This window comes from Alnus glutinosa, chromosome 9, assembly GCF_958979055.1.
Source record: "Alnus glutinosa chromosome 9, dhAlnGlut1.1, whole genome shotgun sequence".
NCBI lineage: Eukaryota > Viridiplantae > Streptophyta > Magnoliopsida > Fagales > Betulaceae > Alnus > Alnus glutinosa.
Genome location: NC_084894.1, coordinates 21,519,965 through 21,536,005, shown reverse-complemented (window position 1 = coordinate 21,536,005; position 16,041 = coordinate 21,519,965). Strand labels below are relative to the sequence as shown.

Below are 16,041 nucleotides of genomic sequence, written 5' to 3'. Positions count from 1 at the left end.
TTTGTATTTGTCCAATGGTCTAAAAAGACAAACTAACTAATAATTAGCAAGGGAACGCCAATAATTAGGGATTTAGAATTTGTAATTTAGAAACACTTAAAAATTTCGGAATCAAGAAAAATGTTCAGATGATTTGTTTGACGTCTGGAAGATGTTATGTCAGCACAAGAGGAAAAATCAAAGAACATTCGAATGATGCCACAAAGGAGGCAATGGAATTTTATGAATGTTGTCTGAACGATCACAACCTTACATGTGAAAATAATACGTCTAAAAGCTTAAAAGCAAGGGGCAAACTCTATAAATAAGATAGAAACTAGAACCCTACTCTAACTCGCCACCTAGCAGCCGTAGAGAGCGAGAGAAAGGAAGAGTTTTGCTTGGATTTGGAGTTTAAGGAGGCAAAGTTTCAAGCTTAGGGATAAGGAAGCTAAACACCATCTCATTCCTTGTGATTTGTTTTTATAATAGAGTTTATTTTGTGTTTATGTGTATGTTGGCCTTAGATCACATGGGAGGTTAAATTTAGGTTCTTTAATTAGAGAAAAACCTAAGTTTTTTGTATGAACGTTTGAGAGTTTAGAGGTCAGCCTTCGTTTTGAACCTAGATCAATGCATAAGTGTACAATGTTGGAAATTGGTATAATTCGAGCAAGATGTTTCAAAGGAGCCAGAGAGATCCTCGGTTGATAGATGGTCGATATATGTTTGAATGGAGTTGCACAATATTGAGCCACAGAGTATTTCGGTCGATACCCTCGATGTCCTTTTGAATGTGTTGCTCAAAAAACCGTGAAACCCTAGCAACATTAACCAATTCGAATGCCAAAGCCTGAATCAGTATATTTTGTAAATTGACTTTTGCTTAAACCTCATGCTTTCTCAAGGCCTATATAAGGATTAACATGCACGCACTACAAAAAAAAAAGGGATTTCTGGACAGTTTTAAACTGTCCAGAAATCGGAAAAAAACCGTCTGGAAAAAGGTCCAGACGGTTTTTCCTAGACGATTTTTAACCGTTCAGGACAATTGGTCGGCATTTGCAGTTGCAGACGGTTTGGGAAAAACCGTCCGTAATTACAAACGATTTTACCTTTAACCGTCCGGAATTGTTTTTTCCCGAACCGTCCCTAACGTTGTATGTAGAAGAATTGCATTATTCTGGACGGTTTGGGCCCAAACCGTCCAGAATTGTATATATATATATATATATATATATATATATATATATATATTTAATATGCTTAAACAAAATACTTAATACAAAATACCTAATACAAAATTTCAAATCCATTTCCAAAATCTCAAATTCAAATCCAATTCCTAATTCAAATCCAAATGAAAAATTCAAATCGAAATCTATTATCGAAATCTATTTCTAAATACAAAGTCTTCACAATAACGGTCTATTTAGCTTACATATTTAAGAAATTTATGCATACCTATTACAAAATTCAAATATAAATACATAATTAAAATCCAAAAAAATTGAAACCTACTTTCCATGCACCATTATATTCATCAATGCATGCAAGCCCAGAGGAGAATCCGATTGACGGCCTTGTGTGCATTGTTTGGTTCAACCATCTTGTTCGTTTATGCTTCTAGTGTTTGCTGCAATAAGTATACAAATCCCCAATTGTTAGGTAATAAGAATCATCTTGATGAAAACTAAACACAACTAATTAATGATTATAATATAATCGACTATATACTTATACAAGTGACTTCATATTTGAGATTTCCTTCCAAAGGATAAAATAGATCCTTGAACTAGTAGTAGCATTAAGAATTAAGTAGCTCACTTTTAACTGCCAATATCACTTGACCTAATGATATAATGGAGAAAACAATGTATCTGTTTTACACTACAGAGCCATTTCAGCACTTGCACTCCCAAAGATTAAAAAAAAAACATGTTAAGGATTCCAAGATTCAACCTAAGCATATAGTCGTTAACATTCCTCTTAACTATTAACATTCATTTTCAACCATAAATTATTCTCGTGGAATTTGAAATAAAAATAAAACAAGCCCAATGAACAGTAAGAATAGTCAATTACTCATTGATGTATAAAAAATTAAGTGTAAACCAAACATCACCTTCTTCGTTGTTTCCCATTGATGATTGTTTCCCTGCCATAATCATGGCTACCATACATTTGACGGCTGCCAGCTCTTCCTGTTGCACTGCATACTTGTTGTTTTGCTCTTGTAGTTGATGGTCTTGCTCTTGCAGTTTGATGTTTTGCGCTTCGTACATAGTCTTCAAACGTTCCATCTCAGCAGCCATCTCTAGTTCTTTGGGAGTAGGCGAACTAGAGATCGATCCTTGTCCGAAGGTATAAGAGGTGGATTTACCAGGAGTCGGCCCTAGCCCCACCCCGCGTACACGACTGGAATGTTCTCGTCCTAGCACTTGTGCACACGCATCGTTTTGCGACCAATAGACTGACCCCTGTGAACACACTCGTTCTGCAGGCGACTGATTCTCGATAATTTCTCTCATCTTCGCCTGCACAAAACATCCAAGGGTGAGAACTTGAACAATCAACTAATATTACATATTTACCACTTATGATAATTTCTCCAGCCACTTCATTCACAGGGTTCCCATCTTTCTTTGTATGTGAGACGATGAACATATCATCTCGGTTCGGTGTTTCTCCTATGTCTTCCTCCTGCAATATCATTAACATTAACATTAAAATTATCAGTTATAAGCTTATTTTCTTACTACAGTACATACAAGCCGTGGACGTTTATCTATTATACGTACCATTTCTCATACAACCTGTGCGATGCTTTTCGATCCTAGAGTGTGAAGAAGTGCATTTTTGGTACGGCTGGCCTTGGACTTCAATGCTCTCTCCTACAAATATGATAATGTAAATATGTGGATTTCTTCAACAACATAAATAAATAAATGAAAATACCTGATCAGCCGAAGACAACCACGTATTAACTTGCATTTCGAAGTCTTCTGCATCGAAGACATTCGCTGTCGAAGCCCTACTGATCACAGACTGTACGGTATCACCCCTTTTCAAATTGAGACCCTTCTTGATCTCGTACCTGTATTGCCTCCTTTTTTTGGCTAGGTCCATCAACGTTAATCTTTTTATGTGCGGGAGTAGGTGAACAGGCTCAAAATAAAATTTCATCTACACAAAAAAATGATATCTCATAGCTTAATTGGAAATGTAAGGCTACAAAACTATAAATAAGAAGTGATTGACTTGGAAAAAAAAAAGGTTTAATACCTTTAGGGTGTGCCACATATCTTCCTTCTCTTCCAATGGTAATTTCCTCCAGTTACCATGCAACTTAACAAATCGACCATTTCTTATGATCTTCCCACAAATCCGTCTAAATTTCTCGATCCCCGGGCCGGTTGGTTGGTAGGATAGGTTGAATTCGATCACCACTTTTTCCTTATCAGGTATGTGCCATATGTCCTTAGGACTACCAACAGTTCTAACATTCTTTCTACCCTGCTCATCTGCAACTCAAAAAATATTTACATCAAACTTGATCATTACTAAATTAGTAGAAGATTATCAAAGTAATTGACTATCATCAAATATAAAGATAATTCATACCTATTGTGTAAACTTTCCCACCCTGTAATATACGTGGCACCCGAGTGGTACCAGTACTATGATGTGAAGACTCAGGTCCTGATGCCTCAACTAATCGAAACTCCATGTCAGGTGCTACACATTGTTCAGAATCTATAGCCCCTTGTGTCTCATTAGGGTCCTGTGTCGTATCGTCTGACCCTACAACCGGTTGCTCTAGTACATGCTGAGAATCTACACCCCCTTGTGTCTCGTTAGGGTCCTGTGTTGTATCGTCTGACCCAACAACCGGTCACTCAACCGGTGTGCGGTCTATAGGCGTCCAAAAATCCACTCTTGGTTGCGGTGTCCTTTTTTTAGGGGCCATGTCTACCTGCAAACACATTCAAATGGGTTACATTTCACCGTAAATAAAATATACAATATGCTGCAACAAAAATGACATAGTTAAAAAATAAGTTGTGAGACAACTATAAGTAATTCATTCTATACACCATATTTTTGGATTATATTTAATACTTTAACCATATTAATACATACAATTATTATGTTGCTTCGGTTGCCGGTAGATTAGTACGTGCACAATCAATGTCATCAAAACCAACGTTTCCCGTCACGTTGACGTTGAAAGGCTCGTGCTTATGATAACTGTCAGCCTCGGCATGATCATCACTTTCACCACTGCCAACATCGTACACATTTTTGGGTTTTGTCCTTACAGCAATTGCCCAATTTGGATTTTTGGGATCATTGACATAATACACTTGTGATACTTGATTTGGTAATACGAACGGATCATCAGTTATTCATGCCCCCGTGTGTATTAGGTTCTTGAAATTTACAAGATCGAATCCATATTCGTCCGTTTTGTATCCTTTATTCAGTTGAATGTCGGCCCAATTGCACTTGAAAAGCACATACCGCGTCAAATCGTAGTATGTAACCTCGATTATTCGAGTTAGCTTACCGTAGTAACTGGGACCATCTTCAGTGGTGACACACACTCCACTGTTTTGACTTTTTTTTTCTTCGTCGACATCCAGGGTGCGATACAACACGCCATTAAACACATACCGCTTATACTCTACAGCATCGAACATTGGGCCTTTGGCATGACTTACAAGTTTCTCTACCAATGTCGTTCTATCTGCCTCAGCCAACTTATCAACCTGTGATATAGACACCTTATTTAAAATACGGGGTTTCATGATGCTTTTATAGGCAAATAATTATTCTAGCCAACAATTTCCTTACGTATGACTTGTACCAGGTACAAAATTGGTCCCTCTGTTGCTTCACCAACTGTTGATGTGAGGTACATTCCCTATTATTTGGTTCCATTAGCGAATCCATGTGCATCCTATACGCATACAAAACATGTATTTGGTTACTTTTCATTGTATTTAGAAGCGTACAATACGTATTTAATAATGTGACTCACGTGCGAAATTGGAGGAAATCGTCAGAGTTGAATAAAATATATCGATGTGCTTGCTCAAACGTGATCTTATCAAGTTTTATCCATTTGCTCGCCCCTCTCGATTCATCTTGGTGTCTTGGGGCCTTATTGTGGACCGTTGGCGCGTTGACTAAATATCATGAGCAAAATATCAACAATTCGTCTACAAAGTAACCCTCTGTAATAGACCCCTCGGGTGCGGCCTTATTACGAACGGTACGTTTATATCTACCAAGGCACCTACATTAAAGTCAGACCATGAGACCGTCACATTAAAAATTTCTATTGTGATAAGTCATTCGGTTGAAAATATAATAAGTTAACATAATTTTAACTTTACCTTTCAACGGGATACATCCACTTGTAGTGTATCGGTCCACCGAGTTTGCATTCATGTACCAAATGTATGATTACGTGCACCATGGACGTAAAAAAAACTGGAGGGAATATTCGTTCCAATTTGCACATGATTATAGGTATTTGATTCTCTAGACGATCCAAATTTTCCACCCGCAGTGTTTTTGAACAATTGTCCCTAAAGAACCCACACAGCTCGATTAAAGGCCTCACAACTTCATCAGATAAGGTTCTTTGAAGTGCAATTGGCATGCGTTGTTGCATGATTATGTGATTGTCATGACTCTTCAAACCCCCAATAGTACATTCCTTCAGCTTGACACAACGTGACACATTTGAAGAATATCCATCTGGCACTTTAACATCATGTAACACTTGCAGGAAGTCAGTCTTCTCTTTTTTCGTCATTGTGAAACAAGCTGCAGACAAAAGTGTTTTGCCGTTTTCCTCAGTAAATGGATGAAGCTCTGGTCTCAATTTCATCTTACGCAAGTCCTGACGTGCTTCGTGGTTGTCTTTGGTTTTACCATTCATGTTCAATAGCGTGCCAAGTATGTTATCAACAACATTTTTTTCTGTGTGCATCACATCAATGTTATGGCGTAGTAATTGATCTTTCCAATAAGGCAAATCGTAAAATACACTTCTCCTCTTCCAATCAACTTCTCCAACCGGTAGCTTCTGTCCGATCCTTGCCTGGTTGACAACACAGTCTAATTGTCTCATGATCTCATCCCCATCCGGCAATTTGGGAGGACCAATCATTTCCTGTGCACCGTTGAATCGTCTCTTGTTTCTTCTTCATGGATGATCCGGAGGCAACCATCGCCTATGTCCTATAAAGCAGAATTTTTTACCATAAGTTAGCTACGTTGATTGCGTTACATGCCTACAACAAGGACATGCTTTCCGTCCATGTGTACTCCAACCTGACAAATCACCATATGCCGGGAAGTCATTTATCATCTACATCAAGGCCGAACGCATTGTGAAATATCTTTTCGAGGTTACATCAAAAGTTGGTACCCCTACTTCCCATAGTTTTTTCAATTCACTTACAAGGGGCACTAGGTACACATCTATATTCTGTCCTGGTGCACTCGGACCAGGGATAATCAAGCTTAACATAAAATACGGTTGCTTCATGCACATCCAAGGAGGCAAATTGTAGGGTACTAACATTATCGGCCAAGTATTGTGACTAGAGGACATGTTCTCAAAAGGATTGAAGCCATCTGACGCTAAACCTAGCCTCACATTTCGCGGGTCTGATGCGAATACTGGGTAACGTGAATCCAATGCTTTCCATGCTTCTCCATCGGCCGCATGCCTCAACACACCATCTTTTGTACGGCCTTGAGCGTGCCACTTCATATGTGGTGATGTATGATGTGACATAAACAACCTCTGCAACCTTGGTATTAGAGGAAATCAACGTAACACTTTGACCGGCTTTTTTTTTCGAACTTTTTGTCGACGCATCTTCATTAGTTAAGTCATCCTTCCACCTGGACTCATTGCAGAATGTACATTTGTCCAACTTTTCATTTTCCCTCCAAAACAACATACAACCTTTGCGACAAGCTGATATCTTCTCATACTCAAAGCCCAAATCCTTCAAGTACTTTTTCGCCTCGTATGTGTCTTTAGGCAAACTTGCATCCGGATGCATCAGCTCATTGATGAATTCGAGCAACATGGAGAATGATGTATTGCTCCAACCGCCCATACACTTAATACTATATAGACGCACAATAGCTCCCAATTTGCTATGTTTTGTATTTCTATAGAGTGGCGTATCGGCATCCTTTAGCAATTCTTCAAACTTATAATTCGCTCCGCTGTTAGAATCTTCAATTTCAACATCCATTGATTCGGCTTCGGCTTCAACTCCCACTTGAGACCCACCGGCTTCTACACAAACATCATGCATCACGAAAACGTCATTAAGCATGTCTTGCATCCCACTGGACCCTCATGTAGTGCAATGCTACCCACTTGAAGCGTCCTGGGAGCTTCATATATTGTCTCGTTATCAACGGGAGGGACAAGTGATTCCTCATGCATTATCCACTCTGTGTAACCCTCAATAATCCCGGCACCTGACGTTAAATGGGCAAATACAACTTCACATGACCATGATTTGCCCAACAAACACTTCTTACAGGGGCACACAATGACCCATTTTCTATTCTCATGTTCACGTACAAATTTCACAAATGCCATAACCCCGCGAATATGCTCTCGCGAACTTCGCGGCAACTTCATCCAACTCTTGTCCATCTTTCTAACTACATCACATAATAGTCCGAATATTTCGAGATAAAATACCTCAAGAGCAGAAAAATTGATGATATATCTACATATATCTTAAAAAAATACAAACATAATTACTACTCTCATTAAAACTGATAAGCATGTGTATTAAAACTGATAAACATGTTCCTTGATCATGTAAAAAACATTTACTTGAAATATTTGGCTATATTTTTAGAAAATTGAAGGTGGAAATATGTATTGCCAAGCAATGCCGTCTTGACGGCCACAGATAATAGAGATGATTTATTTCATGATCCGGATTAGGCCTTTTGCATTGTACCCTCCTCTCCCAAATATTTTGAGATGTGGTCAATAATTGGCTGTAATTATATCACTCTTTTCCATGGAAAGAAGGTTTGAACTGCTATGACAAGATATTGGTGTTTTACGTTTGCATATTTTGCATTGTAAAGAATAATCGGGAGATTAAATTGACAAATCTTGAAGACAAACCAAAGAACGGTGCTTGAAATATAAAAACAACACTTCTATCATTAAATTATTATTCCTTAACAATCAAAGAAAAATGATTATTAATTATCAAACACAAGCACTTTGACATGTTTATTTGGTGAGAGTACTGCTTGAGCTTTTAAAGCTTTAGCAATGACAAAGACAATAGCCACCAATGCGCAGGAAATGATTACTAAATTGATTGTTGAGTACGATTAGAGAGCAACTTTTTCCATCTTCTTCAAATTATATGGTTAAATAGTGAAAGGATCAAACCATATTTGTCGAGAAACACATATAAAAACGATATTTATGATGGTAATTAAGATGCGTATAAATATGGGCTTTCAATGTTTTTTATTCAATTTCCTTTAGTTGCCAAATGAGTATAAAAGTTTCCCTGAATTTTTTTTCTTAATTATAACATGATAATCATGATACAAACATGATAAAATACACATGCTTATCAGTTTTACCAGAAATTCAGTTTGAATTGCACACAATTCCAACAGAAAATGAGATTAATCACATGAACACAAAAAAAAAGCCCAAAAATGAGATTACCTATACATCGGGCGTCGGGGGTGGGCTCTCGGGGCTGCTAGCTGCAGGGACGCCTCGGGTGTCGCCGGAGAAGGTGAGGGTGGGCCGGCGTCTTCTCGATCTGACAGAGGTAGGGACGTCCGGATGGAGTACGAGCTAGAGACCGGCCGATGGATCCTGAGCTAGAGAGAGAGAGAGAGAGTGCCGCCCGGACTGAGTGAGAGAGAGCACCGGAGAATGGGTTGGTAGATCGCTGCTGGCCGGATGAGAGAGAGAGTGAGATCCTGAACTAGAGAGAGAGAGAGACAGTACGTGAGAGCTAGAAGGGGGCCGGAGATCGAGCTAGGGTGAAAAAATTATTGCTTTTAGAATTAGGGTTAGGGACGGTTGTTAAAAAATAGTCCGCAATTTTCTAATTCCGGACGATTTTTTTAGTAACCGTCGATATTTTATAGACGGTTGATAAAAAACCGTCCATAATTTTTCGGAATTAGAAAATTACAGACGGTTTTCTAACAACCGTCGATATATTTGTAGACGGTTAGTAAAAAACCGTCCGGAATTTTCCTGAATTAGAAAATTCCAAACAGTTTTATTCCAACCGTCTATATATATAGACGGTTTGATATAAAACCGTATGTATTTTTTTGAGTCGGTTAAATTAAACCGACACAATTTTTTTTTCCTAACGTTTTAATAAAAAAACGACTATATTTTTTTTTTTTATAGACGGTTTTTTAAACCGTCTATAAAAAAACCGTCTAGAAATCCATTTTTTTAGGTAGTGACGATTTTCAAAAAGGATAAAGCTTATTTTATTGTGTGCTAAGAGAGAACTCAGTTTGGTTAAATGAAGTCTTGACTAGAAACGCCTTCTGGCACCAGAGTCCTAGGATTGTAAGAGGAAGCTGTATTGAAGAATTGAGAGATTCTAGACGTACTGAGGTAGAAGAAAATTGGTTATTTGTTTGGTACAAAGGAGTATTCGTTATAAAGGTTTTGTAAGTGTGTACTTCTTATAATTGGATTCTTTTATAGCGGATGAGTTCCTTGAGTTTGGCTAACCCAAAGTAATTTTACATTTGAGGATTTCTTCAAAGGGTTTGCACTTCATCAACAAATTATTGTGTTGATTGATTTACTACTTTCATTATATTTGGTGATTGATATATGTGGTTTCAATAATTTTTAAATTGCTATAATTTCTGTATAACAACTATTCACTCAGTGTCATTTGCGGTCGTTTAGAATTGTTCAATTTGATCAAATCATAGATTGAGAGGTTTGATCGCATGTTCAATTGAAGTCCGTTCGATTGAACGAGCCATAAAGAGGTTCGATCAAATACTCAATCAATTGAACCTAAGTGATGAAAAAAAAGGAGGGAGAAGGAGAATTTATAGAGGGTCCATTGTATGAAATTAAGGAGGGCGAATTATGGTTTAATGGTCAAACTCGACTAACAATGGGATTAATTTGTAGAAAAAAGTCTGAATTTCTATGGAAAAGTGTTAACAAGGGAATTAAATTTAATATGTTTAAAAATGTTGAGGGCATTTATGTCATTTTTGAATTTGAGTTAGGGTATTTAAGTATTTTTACGAATTAAATTGACGGAAGGGGGCAAAGTATGTAAAGTTGGTAGTTGGATGCTCTCTTTTGGTCGATGTGTCAGTTCATGGGGGCATGTTGCCAATGGTTGGTAGTTGATGGGGGGAAAAGGTAATTACCCCAACAAACAAAGTAACCAAAATATTTTCAAAAGTAGATAAAAGGTTTATGTCACAGTTTACAAAGAAAATGAAATTTTTTATTTGAGCATGAAATAAAGTTTTTTTTTTCTTTTTTTCTTACACGATGTAAGCCCTAATTGTATTAATAGATATGATATGTTTTTAAATGCAAATGTTATGTTCATATGAAAAGGAAAAGCAAATGTTACATGATTACTTTATTAATATGTCACAAAAAAGGGAGCATGCTTACTATGAAAGTATGCTCCGCAGTTTGTTGTGGATTTGTAGCGGGAGTTCCGAAACCATGTCAAGTATACATTAGAATGTCGCAGGTAAGCTAAGAGGAGGTACAATGAGGGTGCATTGCTACGGTTTGATACTGCGACAAGGTGCGTAGGGGAAGGGGAGTGGACGTGTGCGCCAATCCCAGCTTGTGTTGTTGATCGGAGGGTGGAGATTACTGGACCTGTGGAGAGGAAGATGATCACCAATGCCCTCAACTCTAATGCTAAAGTTTTCATGGTTAGTATGTGCTAAAGTTTTCATGGTTGACCACCCAAGTAATTTGTTTAGTTTCAGTGTCAGTTTTAATTTTAGTTTTTTTGTTGTTGAAAATATGGTCTGTTTATCTAAGAATAGATATTCCTAGAAATAATGTGCAACCAAATCAAAGAATAACTATTTCATGTGAATAGCTATTTCATTCCAAGAACATATTCCACAAACTAAATGGGACTTAAGTGTTGACAACAACAAAAATATACAAATATGATAAAAAGAAGAATAAAATAAGGATTTGATATCTGACATCAACGAAAATGTCTAATTGCATTAAATCACCATTGTTCTTGTGATAGATTATTATTAGATTTTGATCAATTTTAAAAGTCACATAAGTTTTCAAAGGACACAATAAATATGGGGTGATATTTAGAATTACTCAATTGCGCAGCGATCTCGCATGTGCCTACCCGACTATGAGGCTTTGTTTGGTTCAAGAGAACTCGTGCTTATGAAACTGCCACTGAATGACAAAGATTTCAAGTATTGGTATCCTTGCCACATGAGCTAAATCATGTACACATCAAATTTTGAGAAATGCTAGGGGTACTTACAACCCTTTACAAATTGAAGTGGAATACATGTGGCTTTTTTCAATTTAAAAACTTAAAACACATGTAAATTAAACCCACAGCCAGTGAGCCCGACGAGAGATCCGGCCCATGCACATTGGCGTGGGTTTGAGAGATCTAGCCCTGGGAACCCATGCACACTAGCATACATAGGTTTGAGAGATCCGACAGGATTTGGTTGGTCCAGCAGGAAACCCAGATCCGGGTGACCTCGATGAGAGATCTGGGAGACCTCGACGAGAGATTCGGCCGGAAACCCACGCCGGTGTGCGTGGGTTCCTAGGGCCGGATCTCTCAAACCCACGCTGGAGTGTGTGGGTTTCTGGCTAGAAACCCACGCACATCGGCGTGGGTTTGAGAGATCCGGCTGGAAACCAATGCACACCGGCGTGGGTTTCCGGCCGGATCTTTGGCCGAATCTCTCATCGAGGTTGCCCGGTAATGTCACCAACGGTCACCGGCGACCTCGTCCTTTGGGTTCACTGTGGGTTTAGGTACCACACTAAGAGAGATAGAGAGGGGGGAACTTACACGTGTTTAAGTTTTTAAATTGGAAAAAGCCACATGTATTCCACGTCAGTTTGTAAACCTTTGTTTGTAAGGGTTTGTAAGTTTTCATAGCATTTCTCTCAAATTTTCTTGTCGCTCTCTCCAAGGACATGGTCTTAAATCCTTCATCGGTCTTAAATCCTTCATTGGCTTTTTGAATTTTATTCCTATTCACCTCTAACAATAATGTCCTAATTTGTTGAGATGGGTAATAAATAATTCAATAGAATTATGCCATCATATTTAACGAGCTTGTTTTGGTAACAAAAGGAAGGCTAACTTTACTGATCTAAACCATAGACATTTTTCTTAGTAAAATTACCCCTTCATATTGAGTTTTTTTTTTTTGGCTGCAATATAATTAAAGAGAACATCAATAGAGTATGCACTAGAAATATAAGACCCAGCAATTTAATAACCCTCAGCTCTGAATAATTCTAGAAGTACCTAATGTATCCTTCTAAAAATAAAATGACTTTTAAAATAATTATTTAATCAAAATTTAATAGTAATTCATAACAAATTAAATTATAATTTTTTAAAAAACCACACTGTCTTTAAAAGGACACAGGGAGAACTAAAATTATTTCCTTTGCCCTTTTTTTTAAAGCGTTTCTTTAGCCATCCAAATTTCTTAATGTAAAATCACTGAATTTTTAATCTCTCATTTTCAAAATTTATTTACTAATGGTTGAAACTTACAGTAACTTGAGAAAAATATATATTATATTAGAGTTAGAATTTAAATCTATCATTGGCCAATGAAAAGGTCTTTGCGGCGCATGGTAACCATGGATATAATGATGGCAAAAGTAACAGCAACAATAAAGTTGATGATAATCAAATAAAAAGTCTTCACAACGCATGATAGTGATCGATACAATCACCCCTTATGACGATAAAGGTAATAACTACAAATAGTTACAAAGTAATAAAACAAATTAAGTGTTGGTAATAATAAACATGAAAAAGTTTTGGATCCTATAATTTTTACTATAATTTTTTTATAAATTGAAGATTCATTGGCGATCAAATATAAAAGGAGAAATGATCTCATATAAAAGATCACCACTTATAAAACAAATTCTACCGTAGTGACGATCCAAAAGTCATCGCTGATAAGCATTTATAAGCACTGACTTTTGGAAGTACATTACGACTTTTGGGTCATCTCGGATAGTTTAATTTGGTTGTTAAAAATAAATTTTCTTGTAGTGGTAACAATCTATAATCGATGAAATGATTAAGAGTATATGATTTTACAAGTCAGCCACTCACTTTTTTAAATTGACACGTCAAATTTTTAACTTAACAATTTGACTAATTATAGACTATCATATCAGTTTCTAAAACAACTTGTATTAAAAACTGTATACATATGAACTGAATCATTTATATATCGTCCAGTTCATTAATTTTTTGTTGGTATTGTATATAGAATAATACATTATATGCAAAAAAGAAGAAAAAAAAATTGAATATATTAATTTGATCTTAGCTTGGCCCTGTAAAGTAAGATGTTGGCGCCGCCACCGGCCACCATCATTACCTTTCCGCTTATTTTCTGTTACTACGTCAACGGTAACGTCTTTATCTTTATCCTTTTGAACTTATCAGTTTGTTTATCTTTATGCACTAAAACAAAAGCCCGTTTGAATTGCAAACAAGACCCTCTAAAACCTTGCATTTAGATGAATGGCTACTACGTACAGTCAGTCGAAGATATATTCAAAGCTGCCTGATTTGTAAATATTTCAGGCAGTGAAAAAGCTTAAGCTTTTGATCATTAAGCCTTGAAAATACATATTGAAGAACAATAATGCAATCAAACTATATGTACATGATCGCCTACTTTGAAGCATACTTAGAATAAATCACAGTAACAAGGATAAAGCGACCATAATTAATTGTCCAACATATAGGAGCTGTCACGATTAAGGAGCCATATTTGCTGAGAATGTGGCAATAAAGTTGATCCAATCATCGTCTTCCTCCTCATCCTCCTCCCCACGAACTTGGGAACTCTTCTGATCAATTTCATCGTTCCTTGCAAACCGTCCTCTGATGCGTGGCCTGCTGTCCGCCAGTGTTTTCCTACAGGCATACTGTGTTTCAAAGGAGCCTGTTGTTACAGTCATGCTTGTAATAGCTAGCCACTAGTTATAACGATCCTAAAAGCATTAAAGCAGTGGAATTGAGCAGTGGTAAAGTCTTTTCATTTGAACTTTAAATACCATATTCGAGTGAAAAGTCCATATATATATGATAATCAAAATTCTTACTTAGACAAGACATTATGCAGAATTTTGTAAAAAAAATGAAAGAACTAAAGAGAAAAGGGAAAGAAAAAGAGAAAATGAACCCGTAACATTTACGGATAGTGCGGTGTTAGACACTTATTTCTGCCATTAAAAAGAGTCCAGTAGAACTACAATGTGCTACAAATAATTTGAATAATTTCAAATGTAATCTAATATCTTAAACGGGCCTAGATTTAATGCATAATTAAACGAGGACCCTGTATTGAAAAACTTGAAAGGAAAGGAATATGACTATCTCATTCCACTTGTTACAAACAATTGTTTTTTATTTTTATTTTTTAAATTTATTTTGACCATGGTTAATGCATATGCTAGACAGGTGTTTGATTAGAAAGCAATTTTTTTTGTTTGTTTGTTAACCTAATAACAAATAAACATCATAATATATAGAACCTTGATCTTCTTGTTGAAATTTCTTTGGTTTCTCTTGCTTCTATATCTCTCAATCCTCTCCTTTTTCTCTTCAGGACTATATCGGCATGCCTTGCTCATGCTTTCGATGATGATACTGTTCTCATTCGACAACGGACTGTCTGATCGATGACTGTGTTGCACCATATGAATTCTCTGTACCCACATAAAAAAACAAAAAGCTTAATCACAATTAACATATATACCCAAAAACAAAAAGGAAAAGAAAGTTTAACTACACAATCTTTTGCATGTGGCTAAACACGCATTGATCGAAAGGTCCTAACGTGAAAAGAAAGTGGGCATTTCAGTAATTTCACAGAGCTCACCTGCAAATCTCCGGTACTGAAAACCCTCCTGACCGGACCGTCGTCGGAGTCGACAAACCCGGGAGCCGACGAGAAGAGTTGGCGAAACCCGTTCTTCATGAGTGAGTGGCTGCTCACGCTTCTCTGAATGAAAGCGGGCCTCTGACTCAGGCTCTGAGTGCAATGGCTCGCCAGCGAAGTGGGCGAACCATAGCTACTGCACCCACTACAACTACTACTATTCCCCACCTCCGAGTTCAGCGCGGGGACTGACTCGAACTCGGCCGCGCCGAGCTGGTCCGGGAAGAGCAAGTTCGGTGGCAGAAACGGAGCTGAAGGGAGAATTAACGGGAGTGTTGGGTCGGGTGACGTTGAGCGGCCGAGGAAGTCGGCGGCGCGTGAGAATATGGTGTTGGTGTTACCGTACATGGCGCGTGGGTGTGTGGGTTTTATTTTTAAGGGGTTTGAGGAGGGGGGAGGGGGGATTGGGGAGTGAGGTCGAAGAGTGGGAGTACTTATGCGGGAGAGAGAGGAGCTGGAGGCTGACGTGGAAGATGACGTCATAGGTAGAGAATGCGTTGACCTAGTTATGTCCCAAACTCCATCGGAAGAGACGTTGGCCTACCCACGACAACGAGCCACAAGTTGAACTGTCTAGTTGCTCAGTGTCAGTAGTACAAAGGTTTTCATTTACTTATTTTCTTTGTTATTTTACGTTTTTTTAAAGGATTTTTCTCTTGTCTCAATCATATTTATTATTATTAATGTTATTAAGTAGATTCACCATGATGTCATTTCAGCTATATATAATATAATAATTTATTAAATAGCATTATCTTATTAATAATATTTCTTTGGATTGAAGTTTTT

General features: G+C 37.4%; 1 protein-coding gene across 2 annotated transcripts; it reads right to left on the bottom strand.

Annotated features, from left to right (window-relative positions):
- Nucleotides 1-13,929: 13,929 nt before the first annotated feature.
- Nucleotides 13,930-15,640, bottom strand: LOC133878618 (zinc finger protein CONSTANS-LIKE 9). 2 transcript variants are annotated; one of them, XM_062317182.1, is made up of 3 exons: nt 15,151-15,640; nt 14,846-15,019; nt 13,930-14,236 (listed from the first exon to the last, which is right to left on the bottom strand). In XM_062317182.1, exons 1-3 carry the CDS (start codon nt 15,598-15,600, stop codon nt 14,066-14,068), a joined length of 795 nt encoding a protein of 264 aa, XP_062173166.1. In that variant the 5' UTR covers nt 15,601-15,640; the 3' UTR covers nt 13,930-14,065. The 2 variants fall into 2 exon arrangements, with proteins under 2 accessions (XP_062173166.1, XP_062173167.1); XM_062317183.1 differs by having other exon boundaries at nt 15,193-15,640.
- Nucleotides 15,641-16,041: the final 401 nt, after the last annotated feature.